This window comes from Hippocampus zosterae, chromosome 15 (assembly GCF_025434085.1).
Source record: "Hippocampus zosterae strain Florida chromosome 15, ASM2543408v3, whole genome shotgun sequence".
Classification (NCBI taxonomy): domain Eukaryota; kingdom Metazoa; phylum Chordata; class Actinopteri; order Syngnathiformes; family Syngnathidae; genus Hippocampus; species Hippocampus zosterae.
The window spans coordinates 444,650-462,453 of NC_067465.1; the positions used below are offsets into that span (position 1 = coordinate 444,650).

The window sequence follows — 17,804 nt, forward strand, 5'->3', positions numbered from 1 at the left end:
GAATTGTACAATAAACCTTTAATAAATAGCTTCATTAGTTTCCCATATTTACATCATAACCAGCTCGACTTAATTGTCGCCATTTTTCATTTTCTTGGCTAATTTTAGGCACACAGAGAAAGAGGGAGAGGGCGGTTGGATTTTCACTTCCTGTTTTGTTGTACTTTGTTCAAATGTGCAACTCGACCCACTCATACCGAAATGGGGAAGAAGGGGCGGGGGGGGGGGGGGATTAAAAAAATAAGGGAGGTTGAGGGGTGGTCTTCCAAAATCTGTCACTTTAGGTCACTTTATACAGCCTGCTCAGGCTGGACAGTTTACAATGTGTAGCTCCAAATGTACATTTTGGTCCAGTATTTGATCACTAAAAAAATATACATTGGTGTATAACATCTCCTTCTTGGACATAACTTAAAACAAATAATAATAATAATAATAATGGCGGACCGCATAAAACACTGGCTGTGGCCTGTAAAGAGGCCCACGCGCTGCAGGTTGTCCAACCATGGTACAGTTCGTTTTGAAACGTTCCGTGATGATGAAGAATAAAACACAATTAACCAAAGTGAAATGCTTGTCATGTGAAAGGAGATGGACGTCCCATTTTTTATACCATTCCTAAAAAAAAGCAACAAAAAGGTTTTGAAAGGCTGTACATATTTATATAGATAAAAAACACGATGTCTTGCTTACGGCAGAAAAAAAAAAGCAACCCAAAAAATATTGGCACAAATGTTAAACATGATTGGCGAGTGACTTTGAAATGCACTTGAAGCGTTTACATTGACACAAAAACAATCGAGGTTCATGGAGCTAAAGAAGCCGTAAATCGTGATATCTGGTCGCTTACGAAGCAATTGTAGTTTGTGTCAAATCAAATTTTCTAAACATTGTGAGTGACATCACGCTGAACTGAAACTCTTAACCGAGAGTGAGGTGTTCCCAGCCACAAAATAGAGTGGGGGTCCATCTTTCAAAGTTTACAGATGCTATTTTATGGCAACGCCTCGTGTGTTTGTATGTTTTGAATCTTGAGGCGCTAAAAATATAACCTGTGATGGAGACACAAGGAAGGAAGTGGTTGAAATTGGTAACGCAAGGTGGGAACTGGGAAATGAGCGAGGAAGTGAGGAAGAAAAGCAGGGGGTGGTTGTGAAATGTGGCACGAAGAAGGGCAAAATTAAAGCTAACAATGATCGATGGGCAAAATGGAGACCGGGTCCAACATTCGGCTGGTTGAATGCAGGAAATGATGGGAAATGAGTGAGACGAGGCGGGAAGTTGGCCAAAATAGAAAGACAAGGCAAGAAATTTAGGAGGAACGGGGTCCAAATGGAGACATGCAGGAAATGGGCTCAAGAACAAAACAAAGCGGAGTAAAAAGGGCCTAAAAATTGGGCTGTAATTTCAGATACCGGATAAGTTGGGGAAAATGCAAACAAGTGGGGAGGAGACAAAAAGTCATGACACACAAGACAAAAATTGGGGGGGAAATAGGTAGAGGACAGGACGTGGCAATGCAGTAAACGGGGGGGGGGGGGGGGGGAAATAAAATCGAGAAGAAAGGCAGGAAATTGGATTTGGGGGATGGGGGGCTCCGATGGGAGCAATATGATCAGATTACAGCGCCTTGTCAGACCACAGTCGTCATACAGGTTACGTAATATCCATATACATCTGTATTTATTCTCGATAGTCATCTTAAGTCACTTGACGGCAACATTTGTGAAATTAAAAAAAATGGGAAAACAACTACGGTACGTGTACAGTGTGTGTTTGTGTGTCGCTGTTTGTTGAGAGAATGAACGGCGACGGTGCACTTGTAAAATTCCATCAGACTTTTTAAAATTGTAAACAATCCATGGGAATTAAAGGGAATTGATAGGAAAATGACCACATTTAAGGTTGCTCTTATTTGGAAGTTTAAATGAAATATATTTGAGCTGAATCCTGACGAGAAGAAGCCTATTTCGGATGTGAAAGCAGCAGCTTGGCCAGAAAAGTTTTTGTGTCGCACGATGACACAAAAACGTAATTCTTTCCAATCCTAAACACTGCTTTTTACCAGGATTTTCTTTCCGCTTATGTTGTGAGTGTAGGGGGCAAGACTGGTTTACGTGTCAATTTTTGATCATGAAACCGTAACTGTGGATAGTGTGATAAACAAGGACTTGTCGGCCAGGTTGTTTATTTGACATGATGTGAGGGGAATGGTTTTGATGGACATTTCCAAAGAAACCAGTGTTCTTTCCCGAAGCCCAATTCGTTCACAATTTGCGTTTCGATACAAGAACAGCGCATCGCTGTGAAAATAGCAGGAAAAAAAAAGTCACAGATATCAAAATCTTTGCCGATATGCGGGGGAGGCCAGAGAACGGTCCGGTCCCCCTTCTGCATGAAAGGGTTATGCAAAAATTCAGAGACACGCTCGAGGGAAGAGCGGGACCTTTTGGGGCGAGGGGGTGTATTTAAGTTCATTTCTGAATGGATTTTGGTCATATTTAAGTCAATGTTTAGGCTTCTGTCCTGCGGACTTGATTGTGCAATAAAATATTTTAAACTACATATCCAAATAAATCACGGCCTTTATTTGTATTTTTTTTTTTAAATTAAAAATGTGATATTTACATTTATGCTTATTCATTTCCAAAATTCCCCCATCTTAACTTTCCATGGAAAGTTACCACAAATCTTGCACCGCTTTGCAACCCTCATGAAGAAGTCGAAGACGACAGCTTTGAGCCGATCCGTGTGGTCTCTACAGTGGTCTGCTTTCCCCGAGTCCCTGCTAGGTATTCCCTCCAGACTGGCAGCGTGTGACGAGTTAGTAACAGATTGAAAACCCAGCGGCACCGACGCACTCACAAGAGTTCAAAAAGTGCTCCGAGGTTATACGCTGCTGTCGTCCAACAGAGGCTCTTTCCCCTCGGCCCCACTGCCCTGCGGGCTGTGCGAGTGGCTTTGAGCCCCATTGCTGTGCTTCTTGTAGGCGCCGGGGCGGGCGCCGGGCCCCGTGTGCTCGGGGATGAACAGCGCCACCAGCAGGGAGAGCAGCACCGAGCAGGCGCCAAATAGGAAAGGAGGGCCCGGGATGATGGCGCTCTGGAAGGAAGGTTTGGGGGAGACCGCAGCAACGTGAGCCATGGCCACTGATTGCGTGTGCCGCTACAATGCGCTAAGTGGCAACCTCGCAGCTTGCGTCGCAGGCTGGTACCGTGCGTCAAAATGACATCGGCTGTGTCCAAATTTACAGGCGGTCTTGGGAGGACCGCGTCTGTGAATTTGGACACAGCCGATGTCCGCTTGGGGTGTCAACCGAATCGAATGCCCGAAAAGACATCGGAAGTCATGTCATTTTGTAGCTTCTGTTTCTTTGGTAACATCCCCCACGACTATTTGAAAAATTCAGCGCCCGAAGCCAGTTTCACTTAGCAACTTGAACTTTGGTCGGCGTGTCCGTCATGAGTAGAGCGACAAAAGAAAGCCGTGGTTCGGCTATTTCCGCGGGTCCTTCAAAGAGTCGTACTCACCTCATCCGTGGGGTTAGCCATATTGGGTTTGCCGCCTTTCTCCGAGGCGTCCGTGTCGGTCAACTCCACATGGAAAAGGTAAAAGACAAAGCCATAGAGAGCGGGACCCAGGCCATTGCACAGGCCCCGGATCCCCGTGATCATGCCCTGGACCACGCCTGCAAGGACAAAAAGGGAAATGGCGGCCGGTGGGTCAGCGCTTGCTGCGTTGCGCGCAGAATGACTTGCGGACAAAAGGGGAGCTTGCTCAACCTTGTTGGTCCGGGTCGGCATTCCGGGACACAATGGCGCTGATGGCGGGGAACGTGATGCTGGACATGGCTGCTACGGCGCCGGCGGCCCACATCATCCTGTAACACAGGAGGATTATACCGTGACATGGGCTAACTAAACAATTCATTCAGCGCAATCACAACTATGGCTAATTCATAGAGCTATGGTGAAATGCAGAGGCCATTTGAGCTTTGTTGCTTGCCAAAACAGCAGCACCCATGAACATAAATTTACCACGGTGCCCGATAGAGAACCCGAAACGGCCCCTGGTAGATAAAACGTCTGGTCGAGGGTTCATAAAAAAATTACATCTGCCGATTTAGTCAATGTCTCCCACTGGTGGCGGAAGGTGGAACTACAATAACAATGGGAAGCTGACGCTTCACAACAAGACAGTGAACATTTTTGGGAGACAAATTAAAATCTAACCCCATTTGCTATTATTATTGAGTCAATCACAGAAGAAGGCACGCTAGACTTTTACTTCTTTTTCATGTAAGGGCTGCCGTTGACGCTTACTGACCAGGGCTGCGAGCCAAAGCCGTACCAGGCCAGCTGGAGGATCTGGAAGCCGAGGCCCAGCAGGATGGTATTCTTGTTGCCGATGGATCGCATCAGGATGCCCAGCACTACAGTCTAAATGTCACACACGCATAGAAGCCGTGAATGAGCACGCCTCTGACTTGACTCTCATTAGTAGTAATGGGAATAACCTGATTACCTGAGCTAATATGGAGAGGATCCCCACTACGGCGATGAAGGCAGCCACCGTCTCTGACGAGAAGCGGATGACCTGACCAGTGTTTGGATAAAAGGTTACAGGAGTGTATTTTATTGACTTCATCAAGAACAGTCGGTAGCTTCAACTCGTCTATTTGTACAGTCAGCCCACACGCGCTACCATTTGTCATACTTCCAGTGGCCACGCAAGGCACTCAATGCCAAGTGTCTCGGACTGGATCGACTGGTTTGACGAGACATCATTTACATAACGTGACTCCCAGGAACCCAGGAGCATGATTGTCTACATACAAGATGCATGTGGAGGTTTTATGATCCTCTCTATCTTAGGGTGTTGTTGCTACTCGATGCGCAAAAACAAACATAGGGGGCGAGGAGCTTTTTTCATTCATGCACAAATTTTTGCTATTCACGACAGGGCTCATCCCTCATCCCCACTGTACTAAATATATTGTATGTAGGACGACTAAGAATGTTAAAACATTGCCTGTACAGTAAAAATAAAAAACTGTGTGTGTGTGGGGGGGGGGGGGGGGGTGGTCCATGATGGCAACTGTGTGAACGAAAACATTTCTATTTCGAAGGGTAAGTACTGCATTTGCATTTGTAAGAGACAATCAAGAATCCCGCCCAACGATGCCATCAATTGAGCGTCAAAGAGTTGTACCTGTCTGAGATAGAGGAAGAAGCTTGAGTACTGGCCCGCCTCAGGGAGGTAGGAGAGGAACACTGTGATGCAGATGAGCAGCACCGTCGAATCCTGGCCCACTTTGCGCAGAGACTGCGAGGTGATAACGTCAACAATAGCATAGGCATGTTTTAATACTATTGAAGAAAAAAAAAAAAAAACCCACACACACATAAGGTGACAGAAGGTCTTGTGGGCAATATGAGGTGTGTGGCAGCCATTCTAATCCATTATTTTATCTGCTTCCTTACCAATCATCAGTCGATGTTAAACTGTATTGACATCCACGTCGAGTCATTCATTGCGTTTTATTCATTTATTCCATGTCTGCTAATCTTTGTTGGAGTATTAAAATTGACAAGCACGGCCGAAGGAGCCGACTCACCGCAAAGGGATCCGCCTGTTCCCATGAGATGGGCGCACCCCACGACGCCGGCCTCATCTTCTCGGGAAGTGACTCGGGCACGGCCACCAGGATGAAGCAGATGTCCAGCAGCGCGATGGCCGTGGCCAAGATCACCACCAGGGTGTCACCGTAGGCCACCGACAGGTAGGCACCAATGGCCGGGCTCGTGACCAGGCTGGCCGCAAACGTGGCTGACACCTGACGCGGAAGAGGGCGTGGCAAAAAATATTGTCAAGTCAGGAAAACGAACGGTATTTACTGTATATATCCACACTTTGCCGACAATCTCTTTTGAACAAGATCAAACACACTCGTGTGGTGCATTCAGGTCCATCCGTTTGCGCCGTTTGGCAGGTTTGTGTGTCCTGCTTTTGAGACGGACTTGACCGACTGGCTTTTGCACTTTGGGGCAAAAGGGAGATTGTTGTAATGGGATGGCATTGGATTTCCTCACCAAGCCGTACGCCGTGCTCCTCTCGTGCTCCTGCGTGATGTCGGCGACGTACGCAAAGATGACAGAGAAAGTGACTGCGAAGACCCCGGACATGGAGATGACAGCAAAGTACCACCTGGAGAAGGAGGGGAAAATCCGGGTCAGAGCAAGATCGGCGTCCGGCTGTGCCGGCTCGCATTTTCATTCACTCGCTCACCATGGGCTGATCTTCATCAGCGGGATGGGTGCGCACGTGAAGAAGACCGTGAGCAGCAGGAAGGATTTGCGGCCCCAAACGTCCGACAAGGCCCCGATGAGGGGGGCGCTGAGAAAAGACAGCAAGCCCTGCGGATGGGGGAAAAAATCGAAAACAAATAGATGAAGCATGATGAAAAAGTAAGCAAATGGACACAAGAGAGAGTTTTTGCAACATTTTTGTGCATTTCATCACATTCGACTTTGTCTATAACAGTTGAAAATTGATTGCAGACTTATGTAGACTCCTCTCGTGGAGTCTCCATAAGGCTTTTGGGCACCTTTCCTACCTTGACGCCATGGATGAGGCCATTCATCAGGAAGGTGTGGTGGGGAAACGTCTGGTGCAGTACCTACAGAACAATACGCAGATAACGCGGTGTAATGCTGGAGATTGTTGTGCTGCACAAATACAATCACGAGACATATGAAGGACGCAAAGAGGAAAGGCGGAGGGGAAAGTGGAGTTCAAATCAATGGCGGCACAGTTCAGAGTCCACACGTTGTTACGTGTGCACATGGTTAGCTTTGCTTCATCTGGCTCTCAGGCCGACAACTCGAGGCCTGTGCAAGTAGAATGGCTTTAAAGCATTAAAAAAGATGAAAATACACGCGGCCGTCCAGTGACGTCGTTTACCGTGAGCATGGGGGTAGTGAGGAGACCCCACGCAAAAAACTCCAGGAAGATGACCACCACGGCATGGTAGACGCTGGGCTCACCGATTCCCTGAGGCTGCGCAGAAAACACATGATCTTTAAATCGGACTGGAGGTGGCAAAGTGATTACCGAATCCAATAATGCGCGGACGACAAACGAGAACTTTATTCATCATAGACACGGCACTGTGCCGCAATACAGCATACGACCGGGCTCGTTTAAGCTAATGCAGGAAACTGTGAGTGATATTTATCATCCTTTGTTTCTACAATGTCCGTCCTTCAAATTGACCATTGTCTTTACACGACAATGGTCACTAAAAAGTTCTGACAAAAGTTCTGAAAAGTTCTATTTGACAGTGACAGCACTAAGATATTAGTGGGACAGTAGTTTTATTTCACTACTTTTTGGACTTTTGCATTGCAGTTAAAGCACGCTTTAAAAAAACTCTTGCCCGACCAGTTTGTGATGGGGTTTATCCATTTGCAAACAGAACGATATTACAAAACATACGCTTAAAGACACTCGCAGCCATTCAACTCGCTTGTGTGCACGTCGCCAATGTGACAACAACGCCTCCATCCATGCACACAATGCGTGACAGCCTCCTGTCGATGGATGTTGCAGCATCCACATGAAATAATAATAGGCTGCTTTGCTATTCACTAGAGCACGGGTGATAATGGAGGCTTCGACAGCCGGCACAATGGCCGTTATTGGAAGCGAGGGCCCCACTGGAATGGAGCCACATCTTTTCAGTTATATGCTCAGCACAGGTCCCGATAAAGAAGCTTTCTTATCCAAACCCGAATTTGATGTCACATTATTCGGACCACTCACAGACTGGTCATTGGAGACTTCAATGTTACTCCTATATCGGCTTCGCAAAACAACTCGACATCTCCAGTACGTGAGACGCCATCGTAAAACGAGGTCTTGTAAAGAATTGGAAAATATCATTTTATTTAGTCATCGATGATCGAACTAATACCGCTTTTAATTACAACACTTTGTTACAGCCGTGGTAATTGTTCAAGTGCGATATGAATTGAGTTGAGTTGTTTTAACTATGACATATACATTTTCAGAAGCAATGCTCTAGCTAAACCTGTTCTTCATAACTTCTATTGAAATGATTCATGGCTTGGCGACAATTGCACTCCAACATGTTTTTAAAGGTAAATCAATCACAAGTGTAGATGCTTTTAACTCGAGGTTAAAAACTATGCTGCCCCAATACCCATGATTCAGGTCTTTTAAAGCATTTTTTAAAATCCATTTTTTTCCATAACTTGTTCTTGCGCTCTAGGTTCGTTTTTCGTCGTTTTAGTAAGATACTTTTTATTTATGTACTTTTGCTGTTATGTCTTGTAACTTTTCTTTGTAAATGATTTTTTTAAATGTACATTTAATGATGTTAAGCAGATTGAGTTACCTGGTGTATAAAATACGCTACAGGTGTGAAGCCGCCTTGTTTTGAACATTTATATAACTATGTACACATCACCAGTTAACTCACGCCGTCTACTATTGGTGGGTAATGTACCGGTCGGTACAAGTAGCATACGTGTTTTGACAGCCGATGTGCTAACTAAGCAAATAGGTAAAAACGGTGAGCTCCGTTGTGCCATGCGTGTGACGCCTTGTCTATAATGTTTTTATTTAGTAATTCATAGGTTACACAGTTCATCAGAATATTCAAAGCGGTAGATCCAAATCGGCCACGACGAGTCGCGGAACTTGACGTCAGCTAACTAGCTTAGATTAGCGTCTCCCATCACTCTCGCCGGTTGTCAAATTTGGGCGAGCAAGACATTACCATTATTGAGCGCTTTGGGGGGGGGCAACGAGAGCTAGCGTACGTGAGCGAATGGTTTTCTTCGGTTTAAGATTGGGAAAGTCCCGACAAGAGCCGAGTTGACGTGTGAAACCAACGGCCAACATACATCGCTAGGCCCACGAGCTAACCATTAGCCGCCTAGCTGCACAGTGCCTGTCTAACGGTTAACATTAACCCCCTAACATAAATTCAACACACAAACGCGGCTGCAATCACAGGTGTTATTTAAAAAAACAAAGCGAAACAACATTTTGGACAGCGACTTACATTTCGGGAAATAAATAAATATTTCACTCACACTCCCTCCATCTTTTATGATAATTTTCTTGGCCAGAAGAATGCTGCGGTTGAGCCGCTTCTTCTTCTTTTTCTCCCCCGTCATTGTTCACTGCTGTCCATCCTCGGTGGTCAGCGGGTCATCGTGGTGGCGCCTCAATAACAAAACAAGTCTCGCGGATCGCTGATGCCGATGGCTGCGCTCATTACACTCAGAACAAAACAGATAGCAGCTAGCTAACGAATGCGATGATTCCTCCACTCCACCATAGCGACACCACCTCGCCTCGAGCACTCTTCCGGAACCAAACAGGGCCCCACCCCCTGAACGCATGCATTCGAGGCCGACGATTGGTCAACACGGCGAGCCGGCTTCAGATTGGTCGAGTAGAAATCAGTCGGTTCAGAATCAGAGGACAGAGCAGTTCACGGCGGGTTCGTGACGCAACGGAAAACGGCAAATATGTTTACGCTCCGCCCCCTTCCCTTACTATAAGTGTCGAAGCGTAATTGTTTCGTAAAAAAATAAAGCAACACATTTACGATAATGTGGAAATTCAGTCAATGATGAGAGGAGACAAAGGCAAGTCATAGTATTACCCCAAAGTGACTGTTTTATGCCTGCAACTTAAATGAGAATTACAAATCTTTAAACTTAGTATTTTATGTATATATTTGTGGGATTTACATTGGTATATAGTCTTAATTTAACCTGTGTAATCTTTACATAATTTATAGTACCCTTTCTGAACCCCTGCAATTTTTACAGGATTTGCACCACTTTTTGATATATTGCTTTCTTTGAAAGTCAATTATGTGTTGATTTAATTTTTACCATTCGAGGACGCAAATAAGAAAATGGTCAGTTTATTTCAAGGAACAGGTCAGAAGTAGTTAGCTTGCCATCGATGCTACCTTTTGAAGATGTACAGGCACGCATATATGGGAGGAAAATGTTAGATGAGGAAATATGTCAGTCTCAAAGGCAACAATAGAGAAAATGGATCAGTCAATGCACTACAACAAAAGAGCAGCTGGAAATACTATGTACAGTACTAGAACTGTTATTTTTGTACAGTAAAAAAAGAAAAGTTTTGCTCATACAATCCATATATCATCCTTGGGGATGTAATCCATATTTAGTACCTTGACAAAACTAAGATGACAATAGATCGGGTCGGTCTCAAACGGGAGTTGATGTTGTCTGACGGGCATGCTAAAATTGATGAAAAACAATACATGCAAATGTTTATTAATTTGTGGATCAAATGTTTGTGTCTTTTCAGAACGGCATGGCGGATTGCATCAGATGCTCTGGCGGTGTTGCATATGGACACCGGGACATAGGTTTGCTACCTTAAAAGTGAAATATTGTGACGACAAACGTTGTATTGTTTATCAGTGTTTCCATAGCAGCACTGGCAGACAAAAGTGCACACCACAACAAGGGTGGTGTTAACTGGCTGTCGCGTCTTCCTCCTCCCTCTCCTCTTCATCAATATAAGGAATTTCCAGGTTGTCAAAGCTCCCGCTCAACGCTTGTTTGTCATCCACGGTGGGAGAGTTGGACGCGGCGAAGCACTCGGGCTTGATGACGTCCTCTGGCACGTGTCTGACTTGGCCCGTTGAGTCCACTGCCGGCGGCATGCTTGCCTTTGCTCCAAACACAATACATAAAAGATGTTACACACCTCAACCTTACCGTTCATGTGAAGTGGATGCACACAATATTGTGGAGCGACGACACATCGGTCTAATGGAATGCTACGTAACATCCTAAAGAGTTTTTCAGATGAATAAAAGAGAGAGCTTAAAAAAAAGTTGGACCGTAAAACACGCTCAATATGCTAATTTTATGATACAGAAATGCCCAATTTAAATATTGTATGGGATGTTTTTTCCTGAGTATTTACGAGTACATCATGAAATACACTTAAAACAAGACAAAAAATATATCGAGAGCGAAAGCCAGAGCAATGGAAAACACAAATACTGTACAGTGTGATGATAACTTTTTTTGATTTGTGAAGCTGTGCTCCAACCCCATCCCCTTGCCACCCCCTGAAGCAATGCGTCCCAGTTGTGTGAGGGGGAAAAAAAAAAATCCACATTTTCAGTTCCAAGAGGCGAGGAGGAAGGTCAGACCACCTTGCCTCCTTACTAACCCTCCGAGTCCAGACTGCCGAGGCGTTCGTCCAGACTCTCCGTGCTCATGGACGACGACGAGTCCAGGATCTCATTGTCCGAGTTCTCCTTCTCCAGATCGGGTAACCTGCAGGCCAGGTCCAACCTAGCGAGGGGTTACACAAAGGCTTAAATACCCACAAACGGAGTAAACCAAACAATGCACATGAAGCCACGGGCTTTTACTTTTCCTGCTTGATGGACTTGATTCTTTCAATGAGAGTCCGCTCATCTGAATCAGTTTGGTCGGGAATTTCCAGTTCAGATGGTTTTTCCACAATCTGCAGAGAGACAAGAGAAAAGCCATAAATTACGTGACGAGATTCAATAGGTGCACAAGTGAATAAGCGGCTTAAAGCTCTTTAGGCAGTCACTGTGTGATATACTGTAGATGCTATGGTCTTTTTACATACAGTATTTATCTGTATTATTTTAAGCATTATTGCTTTAGCTATCATTAAATTGTGAAGGGGTCCAACCCCCCACGGTCTTACCGTGTTTTGTCTCTTCAGTTTGAGTTGATTGACAGCCAAAGCCTCGGCATACTCCAGCTCCTGGATGTTCTGCAGCTTCTCCTTGTAGCGCCTGAACTGCTCCGAGATGAGGATTTCCACGCACCTGATGAACACGCACATGCAAACGCCAACGTCAATGCGCAACCCGAGCACTTGTGATTCTTGCGATTGTGACTCACGTGGTGGTCTTGGCCACATCCCTCATGCCGAGGAAGGGGTCGTCGGAATTGGGGGAGCGCAGGATGCATGGGGCGAAGACGATGGCGAGGGAGCTCGGCGTCATCTTGTTGTAATTTTCCTCATTGGCTACCCTGGAACCAATACACACCATTTGTACGCATGTTTGGTGCGGGAATCTGTGATTGATGGATCATGTCGGCCTCCACGTGCACGCTACCAGTCTCGGACAACATGTACACAAATTCAGTGTTGGAAAAAAGATCGAAGGCACACACGCCTGCGCTGGCTTCCTCGTGACACAAAGCATGTCTCAGATATTTTCTGGCGTTTTAAACGCTAATGTCGACAATTACATCAACTCCAAATGCCTTTTGGCTGTGCTATATTTATTCCCCATTATCTACTTAACCAACTTGGGCAATGTTTGTTTAATGATCAGCTCATAGTGATGAGCTAAAATGTACAACATTTTCTACTTTTAAGTTTGGAATTAACCAACGTCCAGCGGAGCAAAGAAAATGGACCCAGTACGCACGTGTCATTAATTTGACGGTGATTTGGCCTCTATGCTCAACTTGTACGCAGAGCACAAACGCGTAAACAATGTGTTTACGATGCCTTCCAAAGGGCTTAAAATGATGCTCGTAATAGCTGCATAAAATGTCTTTTTACCGGACAAGGTGGAAGATGAGCCGCTCCAACGTGTTGTAATTGGCGAGGGGAAGTTCATCCACCTTTTGGTACACTGCCCGTATTCTCTCAGCCCTCTCTGGAAACTCTGCAAACAACAAACCGAAAGAGTCAACGAAGTTCCAGAACATCAGAGATGGGGCTGAACGATTTCAGGAAAAGATGGTCCCCGTTGCACATTCATACGGACTCACCCACAGCATGCAGGAAGTCACCGTAGAGAGAGAAAGTCATGAGTGGGTCAGGAAGCTCTCTGAGCCAACGTTTCACCAGGCCCGTGATGGTGTGGATGGGGTAGTTCTCCAGATTGGCCGCCTCGGGATCTAATGCGAGAAAAATAGTGCGCGTCACCAAAAGTTGAGACTTTCTCTCAAGAAGCGCCAAAGGTACATTCTCTTTTTTTTCGTGATGCCATCAAAAGAGGGGTAACAGCAGCTGGGGTTGACATGCAGCCATGCATGCATATTTGACCCAGGAGTGAATTTGGAATTTGTCATGTATTTTTTTTCCCGAAAAATGTTATTCCAAATATCTTATTATTATTATGATACAGTGCTATGTGCAGTTGTGCGTCAATCTATCCCATCTTACTCATCTCCATGATTTGATGGAGTTCCCGGGCACGGCACGCGGAGCCCGACTTGCGATAGATGCCCTCGGTGTAGAGGCCGTTCATCTCCACGTGCATCAGCAGCAGCTCCACCACCTTGGGCACGGGGTTGGCCTTGCTGGTCAGGACGCAAACGTGGACCCCGAAGTGAAGGCCACCTGGTACGCCATCATCCTGTCACAAAGAAATAGGACATCAGGTGTGCGTGAGCATTTTGTTTTTGGAGACTTCCTGAAGGCCTCGGTTTCTTACCTGCCGGGCACAGCGTGTTGAGCAGTCAGTGATGATTTTGGTCAAGCATTTCTTGTGACATATTAACTTGCAGGCTGCAAGACAAACACGAGTCAGTCACACACGCACACAATTTTAAAAAAACACTGATCGAACGTATTAACTGGATGAAAAAAATTGTTTCAACATTTTGATCATGCTTAACTGTCAGTACTAAGTGTAATGTGTGATATCAGCCACTATACCCTAAAATGACATAAAATCATGAGGAGTGACAACAATTGAGTCAAACCAGTATGCATGTCATTCATAATATTTTTTAGATCCATTTCCTCAACTTATTTGTCAATTTTTTTTCCCGTCCCCGTGTAAACCTACCGCTGCACATATAAGCTTTCTCCATTCCCCAGATGTAGGAGCCGCACAGGTCACATGACTGCATGATGTTCACTTGGTAGGTGCTGAAGCGGTGATCAAGTGGACCATCAGGCTGGCGCAACAAATGCAAAATATTTAGCAAGTTTTCATGCACATACTTTCTTTTAACTCCTGCAGTAAAATCGGGAAGAATTTACACAGTCGACTTACACATTTGTCCTTTTTCCTTCTCTTCTTTGTCGTCTTGGCAGCCTGAAGGAAGCCAGAGTGTTTTCTTCTCGTATTCGGCATAACACGTTTAAATTCATAATATGACAGCAAAAGTGACCTTGACCGGCTCCGAGTCCATCCTCTTGATCTCGCCCCTTATGAAGCCATCCAGCATGGACTGAAACAAGTTGACCACGAGCGACACCTCGCTCTTATTCTTCGAGCCGGCAAGAGAGCTGACTTTGTTTTGGTAGCCTTTCATTAGATCTTTGTAGCCGATCTGTGGCTTCTGTGGAATGCATACGGCGCATTAAATGAAGAAAAACTCTGTGTATATATTGCAGGTAGAGTATGGCCATGTAGCGCACTGACCTTCAGAGAGAACATGCCTTTAATGGTCTCTCGGAACTGCATGGTGGCCGTGAGAAAGATGCTCTCTGTTGGTGACAGCTCTTTGATTCGTGTTCGCAAGTCATTCACCTGAGTAATCAAAGGCAAAGAATAGAAAGTGCACACATTTACGGTATAAAAGGATTCAGTTACAAGAGCTGACTGGGGGGGGGGGGAAACATTTAAAAAGATAACACTTGTCCACAAGATTCTAACATTTGTGTTTTCTTTTTTTAACCAAAAAATGTGTTTTCCTCACTTGGTTGCCGAGAAATTCGTCCAGGTTGCGCAGCTCTTTGGGGTCTTGGATCTCACGGTCCAGTGAGACGTTCCACCGCAGGGCCCGTGTGGCCCGGCTGATTTTAATGGTTGGGTTGCGAACCAAACGCCCGGAGTTCTGCTCGGTCATCTTGTAGGAGTGGGGCTTGTAGCTGGGCAAGGTCACTACAGGGAAACAAACACATTTAAGTTGCTTAAATGTAACGGAATATTGAATCATGTTAGCAACAAGAATGATTGTGATGTTAGTTGTATGGTAATCCACTGGCATTGAAATATGATGCTGTGCTGATGACGCAGTGTATAAACTCAACAAATCCCAATATTGCGATACATTATCTTTTCCGATAGACTATCAATACACCAGCACCAAGTATCAGAATTGTGATGTGTCCTATCATTACCCCGATCGATGGATGCACTAGAATTGATATGTTGTCCCATTCCAACAACAGTTGTGCGTCGAGTTAGTTACTGGCCACCAGATGGAAGCCATCTCCATTTGAGCTTACAAACACTTACCAGCTTTATCTTCCGAGGGAGTGTCGTTGTTGGCGGACACCTTAGGCGCCCGCTTGCGCAGGAATCTACTAAGAAACCAAATTCTGTGGCAAAAACAATTTTCATTCAGCAACATGTTTCAATTGACACAAACAAGTGGGTGGATGTCGAGGGTGGGGTTGTACTTCTCAGGTGTGGTGAGTTGCGATTGGTTGGTTCGCTGTAATCCCGAGTCCTCATTGGGGCTCCTGGCAGGAAGACTGTACCTGGACCCGTCTGTCTCTGTGGGCATCTATGTTGTATGCAAGCGTGTCAGTGGTTCACATAAATAAACAAATAAAAATCTGACAGAAAAAAAAAGTCCTCCCAGCCCATCTCCGGCAGTTCTCCCACCACCACACCATTTAGATGGATGGCATTTAAAGACCTTCACCCTGAAATGCATTGTCATGCAAAACGGCACCATGTGTTATGGACACCAGCCTTTTTTTGACATACTCATGCGTATGCGCGCGCGCACACACGCACACACACACACACACACACACAAAGGCTTTTTTAGGTAAATTTTTAGATCGTAAGCAACTTGTTAGCTTCAACTGTTGATACTGTATCAACCTGGATTGTATCATTTTATATGAGTTTATAATTCACATAAGTGAGATTATCTCAAAATAAAAAATGAGAATACAATAAAAGAAAAAAAATGAAAGGAAAATAATACGCTACTTTTTAAATAGAATTAACAATAAATTTACATGATTTGGAAAAACAACTTTTTTTTGGTGAAAATTACGCATTGTAGAGCCACGCGGTGCTAGTGGTTTGCATGGCTGCCTCACAGTCGAATCTCAGCACAGGCCCTTCTGTGTGGACTTTGTAGGTTCGTGTATTGGTTATTTTCTAAATGATGTACCCATTTCAAGAACGCACCTACTGCACAAGTCAGAATATTGAGGTCTTTCTCAATGAATCAGAAACAAGCGTTCCCCTTTCTATCTATAAGCAAGCGCGGATTCTTACGCTCATCGACAAGTCCCACAACATTGCAGCCATCCATCTTTTTTTGGGGAACATGCACATGCAAGTCGTGCAATGCGCAGCAGCCTCCTCTGCTTTGTACCTTGACCTGAGATTTGAGGGCACGGACATCCACACTACTGGCTGAAGTCCTCAGGGTGGACGTGCGTGGGCTGAAGGGGGGGAGTGGAAAGCTCCAGTACTCGCTCTCCTTGGAGCCGGCAAAGTTAATCATCAAGCCGCTGCGAGCGTAGGCTAAGCGGCGCTTGCGCTTGGGAGTTTTGCGCAAGCGCACCCTGACCTGACAGGGGGCCGGGGAGATTGATGAAGCACGTGTCCTCAAGAGCTCGTGGGGCTTCATATATGAGCAGCCTCCATTTGTGTCTCAAGTACCAATAAAAATGCAAATCATGCGTTTCTAAAATGTTTGTGGCGTTACCTCGCAAGCGGATGGCGAGCTGTCGGAGCCAGATGAGCTGATCCTGGACAGTTCATCAGCGGACATGGACTTCCCCTTGACACTGTGGCGGTCGGGAGTAGGATTGGAATTAAAATGTGTGACTTCAGGTGAAGTGCATACATTTTTCTCTTGTGTGTGCAAAAGCTACAACAACATTCCTTCTGCACCCGAGTTATTAAAAAAAAAAAAAAAAACACACAGCAACAAAAAATATTCCTAAAAATCCCTAAAAAGTTATCAGTCCTTCTCGTGACTACAGGCATCCAATGTTAAGTATTGTGACCTCAAATAAAATAGCATGCATGTCTAGTCTTTAGAAACGCTAAAGTCCACATACGTTCTCCATTCTTAAAGTGACTTTGGATGAGGAACAGCACTAATCCAGTTAGGTGCATATATCATCGACTTGTCGACACTTACCGGAAGTCGTCTCTGCATTTGCCTTGCCGCCTGTTCACCTCCGGACTGGATTCGTCGCTCATTCTCTCCCGCCACCTCTCGGCCTTCTCCTTAAAGTCGCCTGCGTCTTTGTAGCGCTGGAGGGAGCTGCTCTTAGGGGAGTCAGCGGTACCAGTCGTGCCATCGCGACCCACTCTGGGGTCCAAAGGCAGGGACAGGGGCCGGTTGAGGGGTGGCGCAGAACCGTGAGCCTCTCGTCTCTCCCTGCTCGCAGTGGACTGACCCGCGACAGTGTCAGCCTGCTCACTTCTGTTAGGGCTCACCTCCACTTTTTGCTGCCGACGTAGTCCTTTTCTTGATCGGCTGCGTGGTAGTATAAGTTTTGGTGATCTACTCCCATTCATTACCTTTTTTGTTCGGATAATACAAAAAAAAAAAAGAAAGCGCCTACTTAGTTCTGGCGGTTGGACCTTCTGTTGAATTCTCTTCACCGCTTGTTTTGTGCTCTTTCTGCGACCTCTTGAGTGAAGTCCGCCACGCCGTCTGGATCACTGAGGCAGCTTTACTTCGGTTCTCGTGAAACTCACGCCAATTCCTCTGGAATGATACAATGAAACTATATGCTCGGCCACAGTTTTCTCTTACATCATTACAAGG

At 45.5% G+C, this 17,804-nt stretch overlaps 2 protein-coding genes and 1 long non-coding RNA gene across 7 annotated transcripts in view; 1 reads left to right on the forward strand and 2 right to left on the reverse strand.

Annotated features, from left to right (window-relative positions):
- Positions 1-9,427, reverse strand: mfsd14a2 (major facilitator superfamily domain containing 14A2). The gene is made up of 12 exons (XM_052088863.1): positions 9,123-9,427; positions 6,964-7,059; positions 6,617-6,679; positions 6,289-6,416; positions 6,093-6,207; positions 5,618-5,836; positions 5,212-5,325; positions 4,525-4,596; positions 4,327-4,439; positions 3,783-3,880; positions 3,531-3,688; positions 1-3,102 (listed from the first exon to the last, which is right to left on the reverse strand). The coding sequence occupies exons 1-12, from the start codon at positions 9,204-9,206 to the stop codon at positions 2,890-2,892; spliced, it is 1,473 nt and encodes a 490-aa protein (XP_051944823.1). The 5' UTR covers positions 9,207-9,427; the 3' UTR covers positions 1-2,889.
- LOC127616998 (uncharacterized) lies at positions 7,661-10,485 on the forward strand. 2 transcript variants are annotated; one of them, XR_007967261.1, is made up of 2 exons: positions 7,661-8,162; positions 10,387-10,485. It is a non-coding gene; the product is annotated as an uncharacterized LOC127616998 (long non-coding RNA). The 2 variants fall into 2 exon arrangements; XR_007967263.1 differs by lacking the exon at positions 7,661-8,162 and adding an exon at positions 8,174-8,587.
- Positions 9,952-17,804, reverse strand: part of myo9b (myosin IXb) — an 18,096-nt gene continuing 10,243 nt past the window's right edge. The window contains exons 22-41 of one of the 4 annotated variants that reach the window (XM_052088859.1): positions 17,599-17,744; positions 17,169-17,510; positions 16,728-16,809; positions 16,398-16,589; positions 15,454-15,560; positions 15,290-15,372; positions 14,748-14,932; positions 14,471-14,578; positions 14,217-14,387; positions 14,099-14,140; positions 13,889-14,000; positions 13,532-13,605; positions 13,261-13,453; positions 12,864-12,992; positions 12,652-12,757; positions 11,979-12,110; positions 11,779-11,902; positions 11,471-11,565; positions 11,266-11,390; positions 10,207-10,758 (exon numbers count right to left, since the gene is read on the reverse strand). In XM_052088859.1, the coding sequence (XP_051944819.1) occupies positions 10,556-10,758; positions 11,266-11,390; positions 11,471-11,565; positions 11,779-11,902; positions 11,979-12,110; positions 12,652-12,757; positions 12,864-12,992; positions 13,261-13,453; positions 13,532-13,605; positions 13,889-14,000; positions 14,099-14,140; positions 14,217-14,387; positions 14,471-14,578; positions 14,748-14,932; positions 15,290-15,372; positions 15,454-15,560; positions 16,398-16,589; positions 16,728-16,809; positions 17,169-17,510; positions 17,599-17,744 (2,751 nt within the window). In that variant the 3' untranslated portion in view covers positions 10,207-10,555. Of the gene's footprint in view, positions 10,759-11,265; positions 11,391-11,470; positions 11,566-11,778; positions 11,903-11,978; positions 12,111-12,651; positions 12,758-12,863; positions 12,993-13,250; positions 13,454-13,531; positions 13,606-13,888; positions 14,001-14,098; positions 14,141-14,216; positions 14,388-14,470; positions 14,579-14,747; positions 14,933-15,289; positions 15,373-15,453; positions 15,561-16,391; positions 16,590-16,727; positions 16,810-17,168; positions 17,511-17,598; positions 17,745-17,804 lie in introns of all 4 variants that reach the window. The other 3 variants (XM_052088858.1, XM_052088860.1, XM_052088861.1) reach the window with 3 other exon arrangements.